Source organism: Rattus rattus, chromosome 3, assembly GCF_011064425.1.
Source record: "Rattus rattus isolate New Zealand chromosome 3, Rrattus_CSIRO_v1, whole genome shotgun sequence".
NCBI lineage: Eukaryota > Metazoa > Chordata > Mammalia > Rodentia > Muridae > Rattus > Rattus rattus.
This window is the reverse complement of record NC_046156.1, coordinates 19,341,467-19,368,700: the sequence shown is the minus strand read 5'-3', so window position 1 is coordinate 19,368,700 and position 27,234 is coordinate 19,341,467. Positions and strand designations below refer to the sequence as shown.

The 27,234-nt window shown below is 39.7% G+C and overlaps 1 protein-coding gene across 2 annotated transcripts in view; it reads left to right on the top strand.

Annotated features, from left to right (window-relative positions):
* Positions 1-27,234, top strand: part of Bmpr1b (bone morphogenetic protein receptor type 1B) — a 42,741-nt gene that overhangs the window by 1,215 nt on the left and 14,292 nt on the right. The window contains exons 2-7 of one of the 2 annotated variants that reach the window (XM_032897250.1): positions 7,485-7,587; positions 8,061-8,163; positions 14,496-14,592; positions 15,761-15,899; positions 21,223-21,415; positions 22,139-22,436. In XM_032897250.1, the coding sequence (XP_032753141.1) occupies positions 7,485-7,587; positions 8,061-8,163; positions 14,496-14,592; positions 15,761-15,899; positions 21,223-21,415; positions 22,139-22,436 (933 nt within the window). The remainder of the gene's footprint in view (positions 1-7,484; positions 7,588-8,060; positions 8,164-14,495; positions 14,593-15,760; positions 15,900-21,222; positions 21,416-22,138; positions 22,437-27,234) is intronic. The other variant, XM_032897251.1, reaches the window with a different exon arrangement.

Here is a 27,234-nt window from a genome sequence, read left to right as displayed (position 1 = left end):
GACAGCAGCTTCGCAGGACCTATTTTCTGTTCGGAGTATAAGAGCGACATCCTACAGCCTCTGCTGGCCTCCCCGACTCTCATGCTTCACTGACCAGATGAAGTGGTAGAGTGAAGCCCAAAGCTGAAGGGAAGCCACACCTACGGGAAAGCAGGGCTGGGGTCAGCTGTGGAACACTGTCTGCTAGAGTAGGGTAGAACCTTGAAACACTGCATACTTAGGTCAAGGAGAGAATCCAAGTGGATAAACAGAAATAAGTGTCATGGAAACTAATCTTAGTGAGGACGGTAGTTAGGTGAGCTGCATTTGATGTGACTAGAGGTCAGATGGAACAAGAACTGAAAGCAGAAATCAGAACCAATAACATTAATTATAGTAATTTAGAGACATTTAAGGTAGTAGAGATGGCAACCGGAGTAGGCTGAGATTTTAATTATATAGTGCTTAACCTTTAATTTGCTGTAGCAAGGGAAACAGAGATAAAACACAGAATAACAGCAATGGAATCCCTCAAAAACAAAAGTGAATATGCCATTCGGTATTGACATGTTGACTTGTGGAAGTCAACAGGAAAATAGTGTATGCTGAGATGGTCACATGACTACGCTCACCTATCTAATCAATACAACATTCTTGTGACAAGCGCAGTATTTCCTGTTTATACCCAGGTAAGAATGTGAGGTTCTGAAAGGTTATGTTATCCTTAGTCCCCATGATGATATGATTAAACAAGTTGGCTAGAACTCCAAGTTATGAATTCTTGACCAGCAGCCAGCCCTGTCGGGTTCTCTGAGGACATTCTCTTTTGTGTATGATGCTCACTTTGTGAGTGAGGAGCTGATTTTAGTTGAGTCTTCTCATGTATGGATCAACCGCCTTTGTTCTTTGTCCTAAGACAGTGGTTCTCAACCTTTGGACCATGATCCCCCAAAATCATCAGAAAACACCGATAATTACATTACAGTTCATAAAAGTAGCAAAATTACAGTTGTGGAGAAGCAACAAAAAATGTTATTAGAATTATCACAACATGAGGAAATATGTTAAAGGGTTGCAAAATTGGGAAGGTTGAGAGCTCCTGCTAAGACTTAGACGAAGCACATGACACTGTTTCGTTTCTACAAGGCCGTTCATTATTTTTTTTCCCTCAGACACGATACTTCTCAAGCTCTTTCTGTTAAAAGATACCCCCTCCACACACACAAAGCTGTGCATGACTACTTTCCTAAAGTACACTCCACAAGATTAATTATTAAAACCATTCATTTAAAAGCTTGGAAATTATTTGTCTTTTTTAAATGTCCAGTAAGTTTTAGCAGACGTGAATTTATTATAGCAAATTGCTGTACAAGTTCCAGTTTCTGCTTTAATATCTTTACAGACCAGCAGTTCGCAGTTCGCTGTTCTGACCCTTGTACTCACAGGCAAAGGAGTTTTAAGGTCAAGAGTACATGTTTTTATGGATTAGATAATATCTGGTATACATTGTTTGCCTTGTGACTCTGTACCAGGCCGAAAAAAAAAAAAAAAAAAAAAAAAAAAAAACAAACCTCAAGCTAAATGACCCTAGTAGGCTTCCCATTCAGCATCACATCCACCACCCTTGAGAAAGCAGGACAGCAGTGGGACAACAACCAAGATTGTTTCATACTTAAAGTCCTTTTGAAATCTCACTGGCTAAGTCAGAAAACATAGGTGAAGTTTAGGGGTTGTAAATTCTTCGATACTCTTGGTTCTTTGACTAGCCGACCATAAGTTATAGTTATTGAGCCAGATGTGTGGGGAACACCTTTAATCCAAGAACTAGAGAAGTAAATGCAGAGGGTTGGTTGTGAGTTCAAGACTAGCCTGCCCTGTTTAGAAAGGAAAGGAAAAAAAATCACTGATTATGTTAATGTAAGTACAATGTTTGCATTTATAATCACAAGTGAGTGGTAAAGCCTTTGAGACTTTTCCCCTAAGGAGATGTCTGTCTTCTAAATATGCTTCAAGGTGCCATGCTGCATCGTGGTCCTTCTATTTCCTGACTTTGTCGGGAGACTGCAGATCATCACTGCAGCCTTCTGAGCTGCGAAGCCTAACACAGCCCTTCTTAGGTGGTTTTCCCTGTGCCCTGCTCTGTTTCACTTTCTCATTTTAGCAACTGTTGGCTCAGGCTTGCTTATTTACTTTTTTTCCTATTTATGCACTTTCATCTGACTTCATAAATCCCTTATCTTCTTAGAGTCTTTGATAGTCATTTTTGCGTGTATGCTTATCTCATGACCAATAGCTGTCCTTTGTTCATCTTTCAGGGATAATTTTAATACTTCTTCGTTTAAATTATTAGCTTTTGATTGGAAATTCCCCTGCATGAGTAGTTATCAAGTATAATAAGTTGACATGCTTGTCTGTATAAAGAATGTGCAAATGATACTAGCTGTTTAAATGATGAATTAATGATACTAGCTGTTTAAATGATGAATTAATGATACTAGCTGTTTAAATGATGAATTAATGATACTAGCTGTTTAAATGATGAATTAATGATACTAGCTGTTTAAATGATGAATTAGATAGGCTTCCAGCTAGTTGTCTTTCTTCATATCTTCTCATTCTCCTTCTCCTACATCTCTTCTTCATCACTCTCCTCCTCCTCCCCCTCCCCTCCCCCTTCCTCCCCCATCTCCCTCCCTCCTCCCCTCTCCCCTTCTCCTCCTCCTTTAATACAAGGTCTCATTATGGAACTCTTCCAGGCATAGAACTCTCTTTGTAGGTCAGGCTGGCCTTGAACTCACAGACCCCACCTACCTCAGCGTCCCAAATGCTAGCTAACTGTATGTCTTGAAGCACAGTATACAAGCAAAAACTAATGAGCATGCTAGATGTCACTAGAGCCACCCGATTCTTCTAGTGATGGCCAGTCCAACTAAACACTGATGATTGTGAGTTTATCTTTTCTAGTTGGAGGTCTGAATTTCAAATAAATTTAATTAAAAGAACATTGACTCTTTCACTAGAACCTGTGTTTTGGTCTTTACTTTGATACTTCAAAGTCAGTGATGGAGGTTGTTACAAGGAATAACTATTTTTTATATATCTCACTCTCAGATGTGAGACTAAATGGGACCAAGTTGTTATCTGGTTTAATTGAAACTGAACAGTATTGAGCTTCTTTTGATTATCCAGTAAATATTTCAGAGCAGAGATAGAAAATGTCAATTCTCTCAGTTAATACTATTACTATACAGACTGGCCATGTCAAGAGACAGGAGAGAGGAATCCTTTTAAGGGACTAATAGAGACTGTAAGGTTCTGAAAAAGGTAGTAAGAGTAAAAATATCTAAAGTAAAGATCTACTTTACTTGTAATGTAAAATTGGGCCAGTATTTTAAAAATGTTGCTTCACAGAAAAATAAGCTCATGCCCAAATCAGCCAGTCCGAATGTCAGAGAAGAATACTGACTAGAGAGAGACATTGTTCTCAATGACAGAGTCAAAGGCAACTTTCATGTGGTGACTTCGTCATCAAAGCCGTTAACTTCATGCCCTCTCCCCTATAATGACCCAAAATAGAAAAGGACAGAGAAGCACACAGTAATATTTCTACCTTCAGCCTATGGAAATCCACTTACCTCACAGGCTAGAGAGGGAGATGATCAATAAAGCCCTTAGGAATCTGCATCTTTGGAAACTGCCCCTTGCTCTTCCCTTGTCAGTCGATAAAAACACTACATAGCTTATGATTTCTATCCCTGCTGCTTCAAGATGTTGTTTGTCTTCCCTCTTGAATAAAAGTCTGTATAATCTATGTGCTTCTCAATCAAAACTGCCTCTTTCTTGTGCTGCCTTTCTTGGCCCCTGATGCTTGATCGTGATCCACATATGAAAAAGTGAACTGTCCTGGACAAAGCTACTGCGTGTGGGTATCGGCCCCTTACTGATAAAAAGCTACAAAATCAAACCGCAACTGCACAAATTGTGTGCATTATTAGATTACTTGTGCTGGAAAATTTGAAAACTTACCGTGCTCCCTTGAAAGTGAAACAGGCATTTCCAAGGACATAGTGTTCTCAGCTCTTTAAAATGGATTCTGATCAAAACTTAAACTCAACAGATATTCAAGGAGTCAAGAATTTGGTACAACTTTGAAAATGTGCAGGGTTACTTATTGATCATTGGGAACGGTCAGTTCTTGGAGACCTGCAAGAATGGGTTTCACTCATACCCTCTAAGATACCTTTCTAGTCCTATTTCCCTCACCTTAAATAACACTATTGCTGAGGCCATTGTCTATGACTTGCTATACCTCAACCATAGCTCACAGAGTCACTGGGTCCCAGGAGTCTGTTGTAAATCCAATTGACCAGAAGCAAGAAGAATTAAAAATCTTTGCAGTTTCTGCATGCATAGCGGCCTAACAGAGAATCACTAACTACCCCAAACCTTTGAAATGAGCAAACCCCCTCTTGCTAGGGTAGGTTCCCTGTGGGTAACTAAAAGTCTTCTAGAGCAGTCAGCCTTGTTTTCTCTTTCTGTACGTTTCAAATTTTCCTTTGCTTTTGAAATACTGGACAAAATTTTAAAAAAGGACTTGACCCTGAAGAACTACCTGTCCCAGGATTATAACAAATATTACTACTACTTTGCCCTCATGCCACCTTTAACTTGCCAAGTGCATTGCATTTTTTTATTGAGCAACTACGGGAACACTGAGAATCCATGACTGATTTTCTTGGTTTGCACCCAATTCTCAGTCCATTTGTCACTGGATCTTCCCTGCCTGTGACACAGAGGGACGGCACATTAATTGACAACTCTATTAATTGACTCTGTGTCACTGTCTTCATTCGTAATCATCACTGTAACCAAGTGATTCATCCTGTATTCATCCATGGATTTCACTTCAAAGCGTTATTCCTGCTTTGACTTCCTTGAGGTTCTTCCTCTCAGCAGCTACTACATGATGAGAATGGTGCTACAAGCTTGGCTACTTGGGTAGCAGAATATTTTTTAAAAACTGATAATCAGGGAGTAACTGTCCTTTAGGACACCCAATAGCCATCTTGGTAGTAGGCAGAGTTGGCCAACTTGGACTCAAGGGCATTGGTGCTCGCTGCAGAGTTAAAGGATTCCAAGTAATGCTTCTGCCTCTGTAATTGTTCTGCCAAGTAATGCCCTTTGTTGGACAGGCACTCCAGTGCGAAGTTTATAAAATACATTTGTGGTGTTGTAGATAATTAACAATGAAATCTCTCTCTTTCTCCCCCTCTTAGTCTCCACATATTTTATTTCTTTCTAAATTTATGACATTGTATACTGATCTTTTTCTCTAGGATGCCTCTTTATTTTGCACTATCTGTAATATATGCAAACATACATGCACACATACATGCATAAATGAGAACACACATTTACATATATTAGGTTTGTTTTTATGTGTATGGACATTTTGTCTGTACATGTGTATGTGGACCATACCCATTAGCAAACCCTGGAGGAGCAAGAAGAAGGTGCTGGATGTTTGAAGTTACAGATGGTTTTTAGCCATTGTATGGGAGCTAGGGCCTGGAATTGGGTCTTTGGAAGAGAAACTACTTGCTCTTAATTTCTGAGCCATATCTCCACCCCCTTCTTCTTTGCATTTCTAGCTCTCAGAACTGCAAACGGGTTTTTATAGTTTTATAGCTTGATTTACTCTCCATTGGGTTGTACTGTAGGCTGGCAACAACTTTATTCCCCACTTTCCCATTAGTTGTGTTTGTTTGGTGTTTGAATTTCCTTGATGCACATTTCTATAACTTTGATTTTGAGTAATACATTACATCATCTCAGATTTGATCCCTTATGTTGATTCCTCTACTGCCTAGGAATTCCAGCTGAGAAATACTTGACGCCAATAGTCGAACACAGAGGAAGTCACACAGAAAGTATTCACTCAGGTTGTCTGTGGTGAAGGTCCATCTTCTGTATTGCCTTCGGTCCTGTGTTTTACACTCCTGCTAAGGTTTCAGTCAGTTGAGGAAAAAGCTCCAAAGAACTTGAGCATGGGCTGTCCAGAGACAGTTTTTCTGCTACAACAACATCCATACATTTGCCCGTAGTCGAACACAGATTTATCACTGGCCCTTCCAGGCTGTTCGTTAGTATGTGTCAGCTCCGTCCTCTGAGGTTTTATAAACCGAGACATGCTGGATCACTTGAGACCTGAAAACTAAGTAAACACTTGTAAGGATGTTGATGGTACTGAAGAGCTAATGCAGGGCAGAACGCTGCTCCCACTAATGTAAGCAGACAGACCTACAAATCATGGCTAATACAGCTCTCACAGCTTTGTTCCCATGACCTTTCAGAACTCCATTGTCATCCGTACCTTGCACACTGCGCATGCATATGGATGAGAAGAGGATGGGAGATGTGGGCTCCATACTTTATTTCTAGGGACAGGCATGGCAGCTTGAGACTTATTACTGGGAACCCACAATATAAGTCCTGATTTATGAAGAGAATATATCTCTTTGTGCACAGCCCTGTATATTCAAGTTATTCTTTCAGTTTAGTCCCAGGATAGAGGATAATGAGTGGGAATTCCGATTCAAGGCCTGATACTGTAACTGTTTCTATTCAACTATATATGTATGTATGTATGTATGTATGTATATTTCATACTTTCTCACAAAGTGAATTCTGCCTTATTTAAAACAGAAATGGTATTATTTTCAAATTAGTGATAAGAAGATTAAATATCATACAATGACTGACAGTCATTTTTATTTAGGAAACATTAAAATTCACTTAAATCAAGATTGTTCTGTATATTCTATTCTTACCCATGCCCAATAGTGTTTGCTGCCATGCTTAATCTCTTGCTGTGCTGCACCCAGCCCAGAGAGCGAGAGTGAGAGGAAATGAGAGAGAGAGAGAGAGAGAGAGAGAGAGAGAGAGAGAGAGAGAGAGATACAGCTAAGAACCAGAGCCTTCATTGCCTCTGCTATGTATGGTTGACCCACTTCTGCCTGTCTCCATGCCTTAGATGGGTGTATTTCACTGCTCCAATGAGAGCCGGTCCCTGCATTCGCGGGCACAGGTTCCAGCTTTGCCTTGCCTTCCTCTCCTTCCCAGGGACTTTGTGACATTTGGGAAACTACTAAAGCTCTCTGACCTATAGTCTCCTCACATAAAGAATGAGGATAAGTATTATGTTCCTCAGGTTGTCTGTCTGTCTGGGCCAAGATAAGTTTACTAAGAATATAAATGCTTTTAAATGGCAGTTCATGACACATGGAAATTTCACTCCTCTCTCTCCCGAGTTTCTAAGTGAAGAGAAAATGAATTTAATGATGAGTGCATCTACTTTCGTAAATGTAGGTGTTGGGATGTCCCTCAACGATTTGTAAGAAAATGAATGACTTTCTGTGATGAGGCCAATGGATTAATTTCACTTTATTTTCCTGAGCCGTGTGTTCTCTTCCCTTACTCTCTCGCTTTCCCTGTTTGGTCTTCAGCACAGATGGGTACTGCTTCACGATGATAGAAGAAGACGACTCTGGAACGCCTGTTGTCACCTCCGGATGCCTAGGACTAGAAGGGTCAGATTTTCAATGTCGCGTAAGGAAGATAACTTGAATTTACTTTGTAACTTGTGTTGGTAAAACAATCCTTCTGTCATTGCTATCCCATGTTGAGTAATTTGCAAAATAATAAAAAATTCTCAATAGTCAATTCTTCATTTTCAAACCATGTTCTTTTTTTTAAATTGGCTGTTAACATATTGCTTAGTGTCCACTAAGACTATCTTTAAAATCCAGATTATTTATTGGTTAAATTAGGACTTCATTATTTGTTTATTTAATTTACTCTGACTGCTACAGGTACAATAATATTTTATCAGAATGGACATGCTGTAATGGTACATTATAATTTGAAATAAGTTTTCTGGTAGAAACTAATCTTTTTGAGATTTTTGAGCAAAATTATTAGAATATTAATTGTGTTCTTCAGGGCTAATCTTGTTAAATTTTGGTGGTCTGCCATTGAAATATGGAGGACACCCAGTAATAGCTGTTTGAATTTCATTTTAGGACACGCCCATCCCTCATCAGAGAAGGTCAATTGAATGCTGCACAGAAAGGAACGAATGTAATAAAGATCTCCACCCCACGCTGCCTCCCCTGAAGGACAGAGGTGAGAGGGGTGAGCAGGGCTTTGCTTACTGAGAACAAGCACTGTCTTTTGTCCAAATTCATTGGTGCCTTTACAGCGTTTGCTTTTAATTGGTCTCGTTACCCACTGCTGGAGTAGAAAGCTGACATCATGACAGTCAACGTATGTGCCAAGATCATGCCTTGGTGGCTGTACATAGCTGTATTCTTAAGATCCTTATTGGCTTACCCTCACCTCTCTCCAGATAGTTCCAGTTTGAAGAGCTTAAAGTGAGCTTCTAGGAGGTAGAGAAAATAAATAGTGCTTCATACTTACTCCTTAAAGTTATCCAGAATTGGGACTTAATTAAATCTACTGTGCCATAATATGCATTCAAAAAATAAAGACCTTAAAAAATGACGAAATGGAAGATTGTTTGGTCTACCACATTTTATTTTATCTCCATAACAAACTGGTTTTTATTAAATTAATAGCATACTCAAAATGGATCATGAGTTTAAAAGTTTTAATTTCAATGCTTACATACTTAGGGGTATTAAAATGATAGCTATTGCATACTTAAAGACATTTTGGCATAGGTTTTGACAGCAGCCTCTAGATTTCTTTTCCCTTCCTTGAGCTAGCGCACCACAAATAAATGATTTATAAGTGCTATAGAATCCTAATCCTTATGTGCATATTTTAAAATGAAACTTCAAGATTGACATTTCTTGAGAGTGTATTAACTACAAAACATAGTGGTGTTTCATATTTTTGACAATGTTTCATAAATACATTCCCATTATAGCATTGAAGCTTTTCAGATTTATTCTACACGCTCATGTAAGTTCACAGTTTTTGTTATTTTCTTTTCAAGCAGCATCCTAAGTGTTAGAGATACGGAAATTGATGAGGAAAATATTGCTTGCAAAAATGGTATGCTAAGAAGTAAGAATTACCATGGAAAAACTTAATCCATATTTGGTCATGGTATCTCACTAGGTAGAGAGAGATTAGAAATTATATTAAGGATGGTTTAGTAACTCGTCTGTTTGCTGTAATAAAATACCCTGACAAACCAACTTGGAATAAAGGTTTTATTTTGACTTGTTGTTCCAGAGATACAGAGAGAGAGAGAGAGAGAGAGAGAGAGAGAGAGAGAGAGAGAGAGAGAGAGAGAGAGAGAGAGAGAGAGAGGGGGGGGGGGAGGAAGGAGAGAGGGGGGGAGAAAAATGGAGTCAGGGGTATCAAAACTCAAAGTTCATCTCTGGTGATGTGTTTCTTCCAGAAAGGCTTTACCTCATAAAAGTCACTTAACCTTCCCAAACATCACCACCAGCTGAGGATGGAGTGCTCAAATCCATGAGTCTATGAGGACATTACAGCACTATCACATCCCTGAACCCCGTAGGCTCATCTCATGATACAAAATGCACTTAAGTCCAACTTCAATGGTTTACATATTCTTTAACAGCCCTAGCACTGTTCAAAAGTGCAAAGTCTCATCTAAACCCCAAGGCTGTCTTTTCAGTCACCCTATATTTGAAACAAACAAACAAATCACCCCAAATTATATGCTTTCAATATGCATAGCATAGAGTATTTATACCTATTAGAAAATGAAGGAATCATGCCATAGTTCTCTTCCAATGGCTTAGATGACTCTACTCCTCTACCTTTGCAGTATGCAGCACAGCTTTCTTACGTGGCTGGCTCTGTTCCCCAAATGCCCCCTTCCTAGGCAGGAATCCCACTGTTCCGGCCTCTCCAATAGTTTGGGGGTCTCCATTGAAACATAGACTTCATCCTCATATCTTTATGTAATAGCCATTGGAGCCCCCAACAGGACTCTAAGTCTGCTATGATACTTAGCCTTAGATACTCTCTGAAATCATGGTGGAAAGGACTCCTGGCATCCTCAATGTTATATCTTTCATGCAACCAAAAATAATATGGTGTGGACAAGAAGTTTTGCTACCAGCAAAGGGTGAAGCCGAGTGTCCTAGGACTGTGTTTATAAGCAGGTTTAATATGCTGAATCCACTGAAAAGTGTCCATAGGTATTTGCTTTCTTGCAATAGGAGATGGCTTGGGCTGTCTCCTTTCACAAATCGGAACTTTAAGTGGTGGTATGTTGTTTTCAGGGCACCTTTCCTAGTATTCAGGGTGACCCAGGATGGTTGTAATCTTGTAATTGTACTTTTCAGCACATGGCTTGGCTGGAATCTCAAGCTTCCTCGTACTCTTTTCCTCCCCAAACTGTGCATTTTAAAACTTCTTTTGCACAAGGGTCATCAAGACTAACCATGGCACAGACTCTACATCATAATGGCTGAAATGTCCTTTGCCATAGAAGTTAACCTATTTTTTAAAATTCAACATCAAAAAAAATTTCACCCCTTATGTAGAATGCAACCAGATTCTTTGCCAAAATGTCATGTAAATGGCCCCTAACCCAGTTGCCATTTGAGACATATTGAAGAGATGTGTCTCCAGTATCTTAGGTTACTCTCCGCATTCAAGTCTTCCTAGCACACACAAATTGGCCCACTAAGTTCTGCCCACAGCACTTTCCAGCCTTGAAGTACAAACTCTTCCACATCCCTCCAGAAAGCATCAGGTTCGCTATGGAACCAAAAACCTACTTTTCCATTGACGATTTCTGTATCAGTTACTATTTTGTGCTATGGTAGACTATCCTGACAAATGCCACCTTTGGAAGAATAGTTTATTTTAGCTTGCAGTGTGCATACTCCATCATGGTGTAGAAGGCATGACAGCTGGAGTGTGAGTGAGGCTGGCTGACCATAAAGGCATCACGGAGCTAGTTCTGTATCAAATGACAGGACAGCACAGTAGGCACAGAGAAGTGACACTTGAACAGGAATCAAGGATGAGCAGGCATTTACTACATGGGCGAGAAAATGTTAAATGAAAATTAAAATGACTGGGGCTGGAGAGATGGCTCAGTGGTTAAGAGCACTGACTGCTCTTCCAGAGGTCATGGGTTCAATTCCCAGCAACCACATGGTGGCTCACAGCCATCTGTAATGAGATCTGGTGCCCTCTTCTGGCCTGCAGTCACATATGCAGGCAGAATGCTGTACATAAAATAAATAAATCTTTTAAGAAAAAATTAAAATGACTGATGCAAGTCAGGTAGTATACTTGGTATTAACGTTAACTAAACCATTTGAGTCTTCCAACTCCATGAGGTCATTTGGGTTGGATATTTAAAGATATTTAAAGATAAAACGTTGCAGTATGAACGCTGTGAGGGAATTAAATTTTCTCATGAAACAGCTGGTGATTCTTAACTTTGTCTCTCAGAGGGATCGCCACCTGCTTGCAGAGTTCTGCATTGTTCTTACTCCCTGTGAAGTTCGAGGGGGCAGCATAGGTAGAAAGATGTTATCCCAAAAAGGCCCCAGGAGCTGTTCTTCTCTTCATGGGTGTCTGGAACCGTTTCCTTCCTGGCATATTCATGTTAATACTCCCAAGTGTAGGCAATGACAGAGTAACACAAGACCAACAGGAAGAGTGGAAACAGGCTGATTGATAAGGATCATCTCTTCATAGACCAAGACGAGCAGGCAGCATATTTGACTACAAGAGAGGGTTATTTGGGAAAAGAAAAAGGGAAATACCAAATAATGCTAGCCTTAAGTACAGCACTGGATGGTAAAGGAAAACTCCCTTAGGTCCTTGTGGTTTTGTTCCTGTCGTAAGTCAGAAATGTAACGAGTAATAAAAGCATGGTTGGCAGTTTACAGTCTGAGCTCTGCGTCTACATGAGAAGGGAAGAGAAAGAGTTTTAGCAAAATTATAGCATAGATGTGGAAAAGAATTCCGGGATCATGTCCTGAAATTTCATTGTGATCCTGAGGTTAGATTTCCTTTTAGTAGAGAAACATTCTCTTTGGATTCCTAAAGGCATAGAGTTGTCCTTAAAACTGGAAACAATAGTATAAACTATGATTTCTGCAAAGGTTCCATTTTTTATGTGTATGTGTAGGCCATAGACAATAGAAGCTTAGTAAAGTAAACACATCGTACATAGTTGTAGATTTTTACTTTTAAGAACATATAATTTTAACATTTATCAACCAGTGATTGCCAAATAATGTATGTACTAATTATTACTCCTTTTTGTAATGGCTTTTTGGATGTTATGCCAATAGTTGAAGCTCCTTTTCCCTGGGCCACTTATAACAGTTCTGAACTGGATAATTAAAAAAAAAACACTAATTTCTGTTAGTTTTCATTTAGTCTTTTAGAATCAAGCCTACTTTCACTCATATTTGAAGGTGGGATTGATCATAAGTAAGTGTTAAGTACATATTTTAGACTGCCGAATATGTTATATCAGTGACCGTTATCAGATTTGTTGAGAGAGCATGTAAAGGTCCATGGGTTAGAGTTTGCAATAACTGATCTGAGCATTCTATGCAACACTGAAAAGTAAGTTTGCATTGACAGTGTCCCACCTCTTACAATTATATAACTACTTGTGATATAGTATCCTTGTTCATATTTTTTGTAATAAGAACTCTAAATTATTTAAAAGTGGGTAGATAGCAACATTGACCTACAGCCTCAAATGGTATAAACTAATATAGGCACATAAAATAAAAAAAATGAATGCAAATGTTTATGCATGTGTACATATGTGTATGCATATGAGGATTATTTTCTGTAAGGGGTGATCAGAGAGCAAGAGAATTAAATCACACATGATAAAATACAAACAAGAACTGTGTGTAAAGGGCATATTGGAATGCTTTATTAAAGTTTTTGTCAAAATAATTAAAACAATCACTAGTAGTGAATTAGAAATTGTTTCAGTCTTTTAACGGGTGATTTGGTAGTATGCATGAGAAGATTTGTGAGTTCTCTCCTGTGATGTAATAGTTTTATTACATCTAAGAATGTCAAGTAGACAAAATTATAATCAAAGATGTGTGTGTTAATTACGTAATTGTATGTAATATAGAAATTCTGCATTGTAGCAAAATGTCTTCAATACATTACAACAGAAAGTTGATTTCTAATTAGGATGTTTCTATGCAAAATACCATTTCATCTTTGAAAATAACTTGCTATGGGAAATGTTCACGATATATAAACAAAAATATCTGCTAACATAGTGGCCCGTGTTGTCATCTTTTGGGAGGCTAAAGCAGAAAGACTGGAAGTTTGAAACAGTCTTGGTTACATGGTGATACTTTCCCTATAAAAAAGAGAGAGAGAAGAATCTAATGACAGGATGATACAGTCGCCCAAGATGATATAGCATCCTTTAGGAAATACATTTTTGCTTACGGAAGTGATACTGTAATGCCACGTGTGCGAGTTTTGTCAGTAAATTGCCCAGGATGTAATGATTCCATCCATTTTAGTCAACTGGTCTTTTTAAAATTTCTTTTGTGGAACGTATACTACTCTTTATTGAAAAATGTCACATTTGGGTAGGTGAAAAATCTCCTGCAGAAATTTGATATGTCTTATCTATGTAGGCGAACAGCTGGGAAAACATCTTCTCATAGGGTGAAGTCATACCTTATAGTTCTCCCTTTACAACTAAGTAGCAGCCATCACTCCCCCCTAACCCCCCCAGCATGCTGTACCTTTCATAAGGTGGCTAACTCTGTTACTGTGAGAGGTTTAACTAGCCCTCAGCTACCTGCAAAAATAAAAATCATCTGGGATGATTGGTTTTGAAAGAAGAAGATAGTTTGAATAAGTATTTCTGGTTTTAAAGTCAGTAAATGTAAATTTCTGTTAATGGTCTCTTAAGACACTCTAATCCACAGGAAGCTTTAGAAAGCTTGCTTTAAGCAAATCTGATTTGTCAAGAACTGGAATTCATTCAGAAGTACACTCTATATTCATATCTTTTACAGGATTTGAGGGATCCTTATGGTTTGCATCTAACAGAAAGCAACCTTGGATATGGCGAACATAGAGTTGCTTTTGTTTCTCCGCCAGGTGCGGAGAGCATCTGACTCTGACCTGACTCTGGGGTACACGGCACCTTGTGCTTTCAAGTCAGGCACGGGGACCCACTTACTCCCCTGCTATTCTCTCTATGGGCTTATTCTGTGTCAGGTCAATACCTTCTATAGGGGAAACTTACGCTGTTGAAATAAACATCTAGCTGAGTGGATTCATCTACGTCTGACTGTAGCATCAACAGCCAAGCATGCTGTTTTGAGTACATATGTGTTGGATTGTTTTTTTTTTTCTTTTTACAACACATTAAAGTTTCCCCCTATTTTGCATTTCCCTATTTGATACAATTTTATTAAACCTTTGGAAAAGAGATCATCCCTTTTAAGTAAAAATATAAGTTGTTTCACTGCTTTCTTTTTCAGATTTTGTTGACGGACCCATACACCACAAAGCCTTACTCATATCTGTGACTGTCTGTAGTTTACTCTTGGTCCTCATTATTTTATTCTGTTACTTCAGGTAAGTATTAGATATGAACCCGGGGTTTCACGCTCTCAGCGAGATCCCTACATGAATATTTTTTTTTTTACTGTTCTTGCCCGGAAGCTTTTTGCATCACAACTTTCTTTGCCCCTAGATCTTAGGTTTCTCTGGAAGTATCTGTTGCCACTGGTAGAGATTTCACCACAGCCGAGCTGTAACTAGATGTCTGTCTCATTCTGTTTCAGACATTACTCAGTTAAAGATTTCATCCCTAAGGAAACACAGATAATTGGAAAACCTAGTGACTACTTATGACTAGGTTTGATGCTAATTAGATAAAAAATATGGAAGTCTGAGTGCTTTCAGTAATTTCTTATTTCCTGACTACAAATTTCTCTAGTACTATAACCTTTATAGAGTAAATATTAAAATAAACTGAGTTTAGTTATATTTAAGTTTTATCTTGACTATATTTTAGTCAAGAGCTTATTTTCTACTTTATGAAACATAAAGGTTTAAATGTCTATAATGTCGAGCATCCAAATGTTCAACTGTAATACTCCACAGTATACCAATTAGTTAATTAAGATAAATTTTAAAAGGCATTACATATTAAACATTACCATGTTTTAAGGTTTTATTTTCGTGTCATGGTTTGTGTTATCTGATACATGATTTTATGTGAAAGAATTCCCTGATATACCGTTTTTAAAGATTTATTTATTTATCTAGTTTTATGCATCTGTGTTTTACCTGTATGTATGTCTGTGTAAGAGTACTGGATACCCTTGAATTGGAGTTACGGACAGTTGTGAGCTGCCCTGGTCATGTGGGAATTGAACTGGGGTCCTCCGGAACTGCAGCCAGTGCTCCTAATAGCTGAGCCATCTCTCTAGGCTTCCTGCCACACTTTAATAAACGAAAGAAAAAAAAAAAAAGAAAACCCTGCATATTTAAGTACTTACGGAATTTAAAGGAAATGTTTCTAGGAAATGGATATTGGAGCTATTTGGAAATGCTAACGGAGCATAGTCTGCTATAACATTTAAAAGACAGAGAAGAAATTTGTAAGTGACTGAGTGAGAGACATCCCAAGGGCAGCAAATATCAGCCGACCTTTTGTTTGTTACTAAATTCCATGATTAATGGTTGTCTCCGATGTTGCATTTCAGTTTTTAAGCTTCTCTTCCTTGTCCATGCTTAGGTATAAAAGACAAGAAGCCAGACCTCGGTACAGCATTGGGCTGGAGCAGGATGAAACGTACATTCCTCCTGGAGAGTCCCTGAGAGACTTGATTGAGCAGTCGCAGAGCTCGGGAAGTGGCTCAGGACTCCCTCTGCTGGTAGGAGAAGAATATAGCATGGACTCCAAGGAATCTCAGACAGAATGTCAGTTTCCCTTTAGACAAGAAGATTCAGCACCAGTCCGGTGTTAGATATTAGATGTGGGGCTTCCTGTTAACATTTGGCATGTTGCGAGGCGGTTATTGTTTTTTAACATGTCTGTTTACGATCAATACCCTCAGACATCCTGATCAAAAGTGGATTAGAAAACAACATACTTGGGCCCTCTGCCCTCTGTTTTTGTTGAGAATTGATTGCATTTCTGTACGTTGACCAGGCTTTTGAAGGCAAACACATTATCAGCAACCTCTGCACAGGAAGATGGCTGCATATCAGCTGTAGGGAGAGATTGCAGGCTGAGGTCCGTCTTTTCCCCCCAGGAGGGGTTACATTTCTGTTAGCCAGTATTTCAACCAACTTTGATGAGAACACATTACTCATCAAGACACTTGCTTGGCCGAGACACATGTTTGATTCTTTTACAGACCATAAAATAAGGTTGTTGGAATTAAGGATGCAAGTGATTTTAAATGAAAACTAATTTCCTCAACGAGCTTTATTATTTTAGCAAGGAAGGGAGAGAGAAAATATATATGAGTGGGAGGCACACTCACGCCATGGCTTGCAGGAACTGGTTCTTCACTTTGTGGTGATGGAAGATTCAACTCAGGCTTGGTGACAAGTGCTTTCAGTTTTGGGGCATAACACTGGCCCCTTAGAAAGTCATAAAATAAGGCTCTCAGACTTCAGGCTCGTCTGGTTCTGACTTGCGTTTCTTCTCGGTTCATCTGACAATCTTGTATTTACCTTTGTAGTTAACAGTTTTAAGATCAAACAGAAAACAATCTGCTCTTATGCCACCATTTTCGTCATTATAAACAGGTTGAGAGTGCTCTGAACTAAACAAATCACCTAGGTTCTGATGATCAAATAGGTTTTTGTTTCCTATTTTTATACCTAATCCCTATGTAGTAATTATAATTATTGTCAGTTATATCTCTGTAGATGGTCTTTTATTTGTAAAGAAAAGTATAAATAGTAAAATCCACTTGGTAGTAATGAAGTAGAGGTTTCTGCCCTTTGGATTCTGACTGATTTGACCTTAGCTTCTCCTGACTCATATCCCTGAGCTGCAGTTACCTCTCTATAGCTTGGCTGCTGCTTTTTGTCTTTGCAGGGGAATAATTAGCCTAACCCCGCCCCCCATTGTCTGTAAATCTTCTTTCTGTGCTTCCTATGGGCAGCGTTTAAACTCCACCTGTCTGCTCTCTGTCCCTGCCTCTGTCCTGAGCCTTGCATCCTGTGCGAGCAGTTAGTTATTCTCAAAAATAAAACATGGCCCTTGTCTTCACAAATGTAATCGCTGTGTGGGACGTTCCTCTGCTTTATGAGTCAGGGTCTCCTTCCCATAGGGCGTAGGGCAAGATTTCAGGCTGAGGTCCTCTTACCATCTCTCAGTTACCTGGGCCTAGAGTCTGGGTATCCTCCATCATAACATTGTTCATTGCTAATGTTGCAGCTTCCAAGATGCCCCTTTCCAGGACGGGATACACTCCATTGTATCCACTTGCAGGTTCAGTGATGTCTCTTATAGGGGTGGGATATACTACATTGTATCCACTTCCTACCCTTCTGAGAGTCTCTCTGTTCTCTTAAACAGCATGCTCAGTCATTGGTGTAAAGTTTTACCTGGAGACTTGTACCGTCGTCCACAGGGATCCTTTCTGTTTCTACATTCTAGATCAAAACCCAACTCCAATGCTTGGCTTTCCTCCGGATCTGCTTTTTATTGCTACAGCAAAATACTAGACAGTCAAATTCAATATTTTATTTAAATTTCTTCATCTCTGTTTTAACCCACAACTCCTCTCAGATCCTCCCTACCTTCCTACTAACCCTACTTCATGTTCTTTCTCTTGTTCTTGTTCTCTCTCAGAACACAAAATAGAGCAAGCAAACAAAAAAGAACAAATACAAAAAACTAATAATACAAAGTACCCCCCAACAAAACAAAATCCCACAAAAATGGATGGACTTTGTTTACTCATTGGCCAACACTCCTAGGCACAGGCTCTACCTGAAGTATGCTTCATATACCCAGTGATATTCACTGGACAAAATCTATTTCCCTTTGCCAGTAGGTATTAGTTGCAAATAGTTTCTTGGTCAGGGGGGAGACCCTGTGTCAGCTTCCTCCTATAGTGCTGGGATTTTCATTTGGCTTGAACTCATGTAGGCGCTGTGCGTATTGCCATAATTTCTGTGAAGTTATAAGTGTAGTAGTCCTGTTGTATTTTGAAGATGCTGTTTCTTTTGAATTCTTCACTGCCTCTGGCCCTTACAATCAAACCACAGACTAAAGCCCCTAACCTTGTAAGCTCAAACCAAAAAAGAAAAAACAAAACAAAAACAAAGGATGTCTGTGAAATGTATTCACTGTAACTGTGACTCTGAAAGGTTAATTATTTCATGTGCATACACACATGTACAAACACAAACACACACAAACACTTGGCCTAATTGGGGTGAATAAATATATATGGGAAAGATTTTTACTAGACTTCACTCAAGAGCATTAACACTGGACTGGCAAGATGGCTCGGCAGCTAGAGGCACTTCTGCTCAGGGCTGACGTTCTGCGTTCTATCCCCAAATTCAGTAAGGCAAGGGAGGACTCACTCCAGAGAGTTATCTCCTGACCACCATTTAAACACCATAGGACACAGGCATTGTGACACAGGAATTGTCACAATTGTCACAATCAACTCCTCTTTTTGAGGGGTTAGTGGTTGTACACTGAGGCGCACCGCAGAACAGAACTATTCCTCTGGAAAGAAAGTGAAGCAAGAAATTGAGAGCCCTACGCTTCCCTTAGTGGACACATTCCCTGAGACCTACAGAGCTCCCTGTCTGTTAAATCCTCACATTTGAAACGAGCTGGAAGCCAAATTTTGAAGATATAGACCTTTGGGGGAAAACTTAAGATAGAAATTATAGCAAATTGCTGTGCATTTTGTTCACACACTCAACTTTTTAAAAAAGTCACAAATGTAATTGAGATTCAAAACATGTATGCAGAAAGAGCAGAAACATTGGTAACATCAAAAAGCTGGAAAAAAATCAGTGTGTACATTTCAAACGTGTGTTCGGGCTCTTTGGTGACATAATCTCCAAAGGCAAGTCAAATTTCGTTTCTAAGTCTCACTTAATAGCAGAACATACTGGAGATTAGCACTGCCATTGTGTCAGGACAGTCATTAGGGAAGACATCTTGTTCTCAGGAAAGCAGCAGAGCCATTTTCTAGGCTAGATTCAGAGATCCACAGAGCAGTGCTTTTGTGGCATCCGTAAGTTCTATAATAATGGCGGTAGTTTTCTTCCAAGTGTCAGGCTTAACTGCTTGCTGTCTGGCTCTCAGCTGCCTAGTCCTCTCTGGATGCTCCTGTCTTTGTGTTGGGGTAGTGGACACAGCCTACCAAAGGTCACCTCGTGGGGAGCGCCTGACTCAGAGAGGGGAGAGCTGCTTTATGCATCGACGTGCTTGGTTGTTTCCACCTTGCTTTATGCTTCCTGGACCGCCAATACGTCTCTCCATTTTGGCATCTTAATTTAGGGAAGGTACTGCTTTCCTTCTGTGGCCCATGGAATTTGCAGTTTTAAGAAGAAACACAGCCTCTTTAGTGGATATTATCACTCATCCCCTCAAAAAAATCTTCATTAAGGGGATCTGCAGAATAATGTCTATATCGTAATTCTGGAATCTGTCATGGTGTCAGCGGGAGGGATTTGGACTGCTAACCCATGGACTAGGAGGCACGAGTGGTTATGTGGGCTGCTTTCTCACAATCGAATGTTCCTAAAAATTACAGAAAACAGGGAGTAAACCTCTAAGCCTGTGTTTGACGAATAACTACGAAGAGGACTTTGCATTTATTATGTTAAGATTTTGTTAGTATCATGTGCTAGTTCACGTGTTTGAGGCAGACCAGGCTAGCCTTTAACTCACAGTCTATGTTACTTGGCTTCCTGGGTTCTGTAGGTTTGGGCCTCCCCCAGATCTGGATGTACCAAGTTCTCTCTGTCTCCTGTCTGGAATCTATGAGTAGCCTGCAGGAATTAGTCCTTTCAGTCAGGGAACCATTAATTCGGTACAGATGGTATATACACGGTGCAGACAGTCATTTACATTCTATACTACCTAATTAAAAGGTCTCACTTTGTTTTTATGAACTCTTTGTGATGCTTCAGATGTTTTTTTTTTTTAATTATTAAATGAACTTTCTCTCCAGCTTGTAAACTCTCTTGTATCACTTCCACTGTTTGAACTGAAGTTTTCTGTCCCTATTTTTTTTTTTTTTTTTTTTTTTTACTGTGGCAAGTATCTCTTTCTACTATCTCACCATGCTTGCTTGGTCTCCATTTAGTTTCTGTTTCTTAAACAGTCTCTGTAGCTATTTGGCAATCTACTGTTATAGAGTTCTAAAAATTCTACTGAGACTCTAAAGGGATTCAGGTCAGTGGTATTTTCTTTTTATTTTTGTTTCTAATGAGCTCTCCTTTCCCTCCATCCTTTTGTTTTGTTTTGTTTTGTTTTCTTTCTCTGCTCTTCTTCTCTTTAGGAGTTTGTTGTTTTGTTTTGCTTTTGTCTTTGTTGCTTTTTGTGGATTTTTTGTTTGTTTTGGGGTTTTTTGGGGGGGTTGTTTTGTTTTTGGTTTTTTGTTTGTTTGTTGTTTTGGGGGGTGGGGGTTGGTTTTTGTATTTAGAGACAGGATATCTCTGTATCAGAGTCCTCGCTATTCTGGAGCTCACGTTGTAGACCAGGCTGGCCTCAAACTCACAGAGATCCCTCTGCCAATGCCTCCCCAGTGCTGGGAGTAAAGGTGTGTGCCTCCATGCCCAGCCACTTTCAGAGGGAGGTTTTATAAATTTCCTTGTGTGTCCAATAATTGTTTCCTTGTTTAACGGGTCCATGATTTGTTAATAACTCATTATATCAGAATAACACTTTGGTCTATCAGATAGGAGTTAGTGTGAAACCATTTGTTTTTTTGTTTTTTTCTGTGAAAGTTGCAATAAAACAGAATAGGGCATCTAATATTCAGAAACAGGATCTGACGATTTAAAATTGATAATCATCCATCTGAAATACATTTAGAAGAGAGCAGTGAAAATTAATAAACATGAATAACTCATGTGCATGAGGAATAACGTTGGCTACATATTTTTACATGCAGTCATTCCCCACTCCCCACCTCTGGAGCAAAGCTTAAATGGATCTGTAGTGCTTTAAATATACTAATGAAGTGTTTCGGGCCTTACCAGGTCCAAAGGACAATAGCTAAGCAAATTCAGATGGTGAAGCAAATTGGAAAAGGTCGCTATGGCGAAGTGTGGATGGGAAAGTGGCGTGGAGAAAAGGTAGCTGTGAAAGTGTTCTTCACCACGGAGGAAGCCAGCTGGTTCCGAGAGACTGAGATATATCAGACGGTCCTGATGAGGCACGAGAACATTCTGGGTGAGTCACAGTCTACACTGCGGTATTTGGGGTTTTCTCTCATTCCTCTGTCTTTCTCTTCACATCTGCGTATGAATTCATCTGTCTAGACCTGTTACGAAACTTACACTTTCTTTTTGGCCTGAGCCCCAGAGCTCATAAGCCTCTGACGAGGACCTCACAGGAGATGACTAAGGTGCTTCTGTGGATGGGTCGTGGGCTGGAAATGTTATACTCTCCAATTATATATATATGCTTCAGAAACAGGAAGTACAAAGGAAATACTAGAATTTTTTTAAGGTTTCTTAGGGATTTGAAGGAACATATTTGGATTTGAATATTGTGAAAAAGATATAGGCATTTTATTTTCAGAGTTTATTTGTAGCAAGAGTTTATGTTGAGAATCGATTTCCCTTTCCTTCCCTCAGGCTCAATGTGATCTGCCTGGGTAATTTGAGTAGGAGTGGACTCAGCCAGTGGTCATCCAGTCTGCCATTCAACATGCCTTGCTGTAACTGTAATACCATAAGGGATCTCAGTACCTCTGACCAAAGAGTCGCTTCAGATCGAAACTCTTATTTTTCCCCTCTCCCTCCAATTTTTATCTCCTCAGCATGGTATTAGTACATTAACACTATCAAGGGCATATTCAGAAAACAAGGCAAGATGCTAGACCAAAGACATCGGGAAAGAGAGAGTGAATATCTGAGCCTATGAATGACTCCTCGTTCTTTTGCCTTTCAGGGTTCATTGCAGCGGATATCAAAGGGACTGGGTCTTGGACTCAGTTATACCTCATCACAGACTATCATGAAAACGGGTCTCTTTATGACTATCTGAAATCCACCACCTTAGATGCCAAGTCCATGCTGAAGCTAGCCTACTCGTCTGTCAGCGGCCTGTGCCATCTACACACGGAAATCTTCAGCACTCAAGGCAAGCCAGCCATTGCCCATCGGGACTTGAAAAGTAAAAACATCCTGGTGAAGAAAAATGGAACTTGCTGCATAGCAGACCTGGGCCTGGCTGTCAAGTTCATCAGGTTAGTACACGAGGCAGCAGATACCCATGTTGAGTTATTTTTGAACATTCAAGTTACTTCCCACAGCTCTGTCCTGTGACAATTCAGTGGTGGAGGGACATCATAGATTTCAACTTTATTGGAGAGAAACATGTCATGATTTTCTTGGTAAAGATGGTGTGGTGAGGTCAGTACTCTTGTTTCTGTTCTCATTAGTGATCTGGCTTATCAATTACTCTGTACAGCAACACAGCTCTATAGAAAAGAGGGGGTTAAGGCCCATGCTGGATGGTTTTGTGTCAAATTAATGCAAGCTAACATTTTGGAAGAAGGAACCTCAATTGAGAAAACGTTTCAACAAGACTGGCTTGTTGGTCAGTTCTTTTCTTTTCTTGATTGATGTTTGATGTGGAAGGGTCTAGCTCACTGTGAGTGGCGTCACCCCTGGGCTGGCATTCTTAGGTATTATAAGGAAGTCGCTTGAGCAAGTCATGGTGGGCAAGCAAGTAAGCAGCACTCCTCCATGGCTTCTGCATCAGTTCTTGCCTCCAGGTTCCTCTCTTGACTTCCTGCTTTGACTTTTTTGATTGGTCTTATAAGTTGTAAGGTGGAATAAGCCCTTTCCTCCCAGAGTTGCTTTGGGTCAGGGATGTTTGAATAGAGATTCAAACTAAGGCAGTGCCCTGAGAAAAACTACACAGAATTCTGTGTGACATTCGTAAGCATGGGAAGGATTCAAGAAGAACCAGCAGCTGGATGGTGGCAAAAACCATGTTTTATGTGTGGTACAGGAAGGATTACTTCATAAATGTTTGTGGGAAATACTGTATACCCAGGAACAAAGCAGCTGATACTAAGTGATGTTAGAGAATATTGCCCCTGGACACACAAACTTGGACTTACTGGTGGCAGTGTGCAGATCATGCAGGCTCCTTGGTATGTTGGTAGCCCCTGCACAGTGAGAGGAAGGTTTCATATTCAGAAGCTGGGACTCTGTCTTTCTCTTTAATCAGTGTATCTCCTTTTTATCTAGGACAGGCATTCAACCCTGTAACCAGCACAAAATCACAAGCTGAAAACACTATTGTTTGTAATTGCAATTTTGTTTTTGTAACTCTGTTGCCAAATTCTCCAGTGTGTAGATAAGAACATCTTGTGGCAATGGGAAAAGGTTGGAGCCAGCAGGTGGGTGCGATTTGGAGGAAATGGCTCCTCTAGTCTGAAAAGAAAGGAAGTTTTATTTGGGTGAATAAGTCCTTGCATAACAAGTTACCTTTAGAATACTCAATCTAGGCTAACATTAGTACATCTCTGGCCCTACTTGTGACTAATTTCCCAAAAAGATTCTACAGTGTGTAGAGGACAGGAGGAAGAGCTGGAGTGAGGATTATAAGAAGGGACTAGTGGGTTTCCATTTTCTCCTGAATGTAAAAATCTGAGAGGTAACTTAACAGTGAACCTAGGTAAGTGGAGGTCTTCACCAATTACAGATGACAAATGAGAAGGTAAATAAAGAAAATGAACTGTGCTATAAATATAAGTTTGAGGCATAAACCTCAAACTATTTAGTTATTAAACTATTTAGAATTAAATCAGAATACATTCATTTATTTGTGAAAGGCAACTCTTTTCAAGTCCAGTCTACAACAATGGAACAAACATAAGCAATTCATCTAGTGTACCTCTAATTACCAGACTCTACTCTCTTATTTAAATGTCCCCAAAGCAGTTCCAGATAGATGTAATAGCTTTTGTCAGTTGTCCTCTGCCGTCTCCTCCCCTGGTCTGCTTTATTGAGAAATAGTTGCTATGTGCACTGGAAACCTTGGCTTATTGGGACACCTCTGTCTCTGATTGTGTCACTGTGCTTCAGACTCCCTTGTCTCTCTCTCCACTTCATCCTTAACTATTTATGTTTGTGAGATTTCCAGCCTTATTTCACCTTTCTTCTTGGCTATGAGTTTGGCTGATCCAGGATAAAACATGGAGTGCCTAATTTTTGATTTGTGCGGTTGGTTGAGTGTTATCGTCATGAAGTTCATGCTTTACCTCAATAGGTTTCCCTCATGATACAATTTCATCTAGATCCTCGGTTAAAACCTTGTGCACTTGCTTCCTTCCTGTCTTTCTGCTTTCGAGACTTTTCTTCATGCAGCAGAATTTATATTCTTGAAGTGCAGTTTGGAGGTCATCATAATTTCATAGTTTTTCATGGCCTTGGGTTAAAATGTAGTTAGGGTCCCTTGCTGCGGCAAACTCTACTGACCTTGGTCTGTTCTTGAGATTTAGTCCCACCATGCTGCTTACCTTTCCCTGTCCATTCTGAGCACATTCTACTCCCTACACCCACAAGAGCATTCGTTGTATTTTTCTTATTATCTGTATAGCTTGTATCCACTTCTCTATTTAACCACTAACAATCTTTAGAGTAAAGGGACAACTGTTGTTAGTCACTAATGGCCCTATACAAAGTCTTAAGGCATTTCTCACACCGCTGCAGTGATCCCTGGCTTCTTATCTCTCCCTCCTGGTAGAGAGTAAGCAGACCATATGCTGTCAATCTTCCCTTCTCACTATCTTTGCCATGACTCTGGTTGTTTTCTGTTTCATATACTGGGTAATCAAATTAAATATGGACTACACAAGGAAGAACAACATGTTGTCCTAGCTTCAGAGAATGGACACATTCTATCATAACTTTCTAATGTATCCACATTCTGATTGGTATTCTTTTACAATATTGAACAGCTTGTATCACCCAAGGTGGCTGATGCCTTCCTTTTGCTTCTAAAGACCTTAGCTTGGAACATCCCGGCCTTTCCATGAACACTTCCCTAATTTTAGAATTGTCTCTCATTATACTCATCCACATCCATCCACACTTGAGAAGAAAGACACCACCTTCTGTAGCTTGTAATAATTAAATGAATAGTGTCTGTCTGTAGTTATCATTGTTTTCAAATAGGACTCAGCTCTCTGGATACTCCTTGATACCGTGAGAGCAACAGTCGCATCAGATCCACAGTGTGAATCCTTTTCCACTCGACATAAGTTACAAATACCAAATCCTGCTACTGTTTCAATTCAGCAAGTGTAGGGACAAGAAAGATGAGCCAACATATTCCGTGGGGATTTTTAATTAAAGGGAGATTTTATTTCCAGAATTTACTTTTGTTTTAAGGGAGACGAACTAAATGACCTCAGAAGTTTCATGTGAATCCTGGCTCTAGGACAAGGAGACACTTGAAGGATAATTTGGGGTATCTTTGGTATACAGTGTCCTATTGGACAAAGGAGGAGAGGGGGGCTGGCTTCACAGACTCATTTCCTTTTCCAGATAGTGGTCATATTGGATAATTTCAGACATTTTTATTTTTTTTCCCGCTGTGTCAGAGTTTTGACATCTTCCATTGTTTAACCCTGGTTTTAAGCCTTGCTTTACCCATTTCTCTGTTTTACCCTTCTTGATAATTTATGTTGTGTGTCTGTGCATGTGCGGCTATACAGGGTGCTTTATTTCAGATGGAATCATAGCTAACCCATGTCCATATGTGAATTTCCTGTAAGAATTTAATATTGCCTGCATATAGGTGGTAATTGTCTCTTAGGTAATTTCTGGAAGGTTCCCAGGGAACTTGAGAATCACAGAGAGGACCATTGGTACCTTTGGGACTTTCTGTGCACATAATACTTTTGCTCTTTTGGCTTCTTTCGAGGATACATTTCCTGCTCAAATGAGATTTAATCCAGGTGATGTCAGGAGATCCCTACTGTCTCTGAGGAGGGGTATGAGGTGCCTTAAAGGAATGCACACAGCTTTCACAACTCACTCAGTCAAGCAGTTTTCCAGTACTTCAGTGTCCAAATAAAACACTTTCTATAGGAGAAAGTAAACCCTGGATCAGGGCATCTCAGGTGTTGAATCTTAAACAGCAGACCTGCAGTGACAAGACTGAACTATTGTATAGCTCTCCCAACTGATGGTTGTGAATTGTCCAAATGCAGGAAAGGATTGGCTCCACGTAGCAGAAACTATATTTCCTGAATCCTTCTGATGTCAGTTTCTGCACTGCCTTTAAATATATATATATATATATATATATATATATTACCTTTTTAAGTACCAACATTAAATTAATAGAGCTAAGCTCATTAGTGACAATGTCAATATTCCCAGTGAATATTTTTGCAGGTGTCTCCATCTTTGATGAAGGAGATTTAGTACTGACCTTCTGGAAAACATTGAAATTTTTAGAAATTTGGTTTTTGCAACCTTGTTTTAGTTCCTTTCCTTGCTGCTACAATACAATACGAAACTTAAAGCTCATGTTGATGGTGCAGTCTACCATGGCAGAGGAGCCAGACCAGTAGGGAGGTGCAGAGTTGGGCACACTTGCACCACTGTCAGGAAGCAGACAGAGGAGTGCTATCTCCTTACTTACTCAGTTCAGGACTTCAGCCCATAGAATGGTGCTACCTACATCAGCCTTCATCAACCCACTCTAGAAACTTCCTCACAGACATGCCCAGAGGTTTTCCTCCTGGGTAGTTTGGGATTCTGTCATTTTGCCAATAAATAGTGACCATTACAAACATTGAGCTCTGGTGAACCGTACTGCAGAAAATGCTCCGCACCCAGGAGCTTATGAATGGGTAGAGGTCAGCTGAGTAAGTTGGTTCCACAGTCACTGGGAGAATAATTCAGGAGACATGAATGGTGTGTGTGCACATCACACAAGACAAGAGTATATTCTATTATATTGTTTATCATTTCAAACTTCAGTTTTATGCCTTACCTACCCAGCACCCCATTTATACA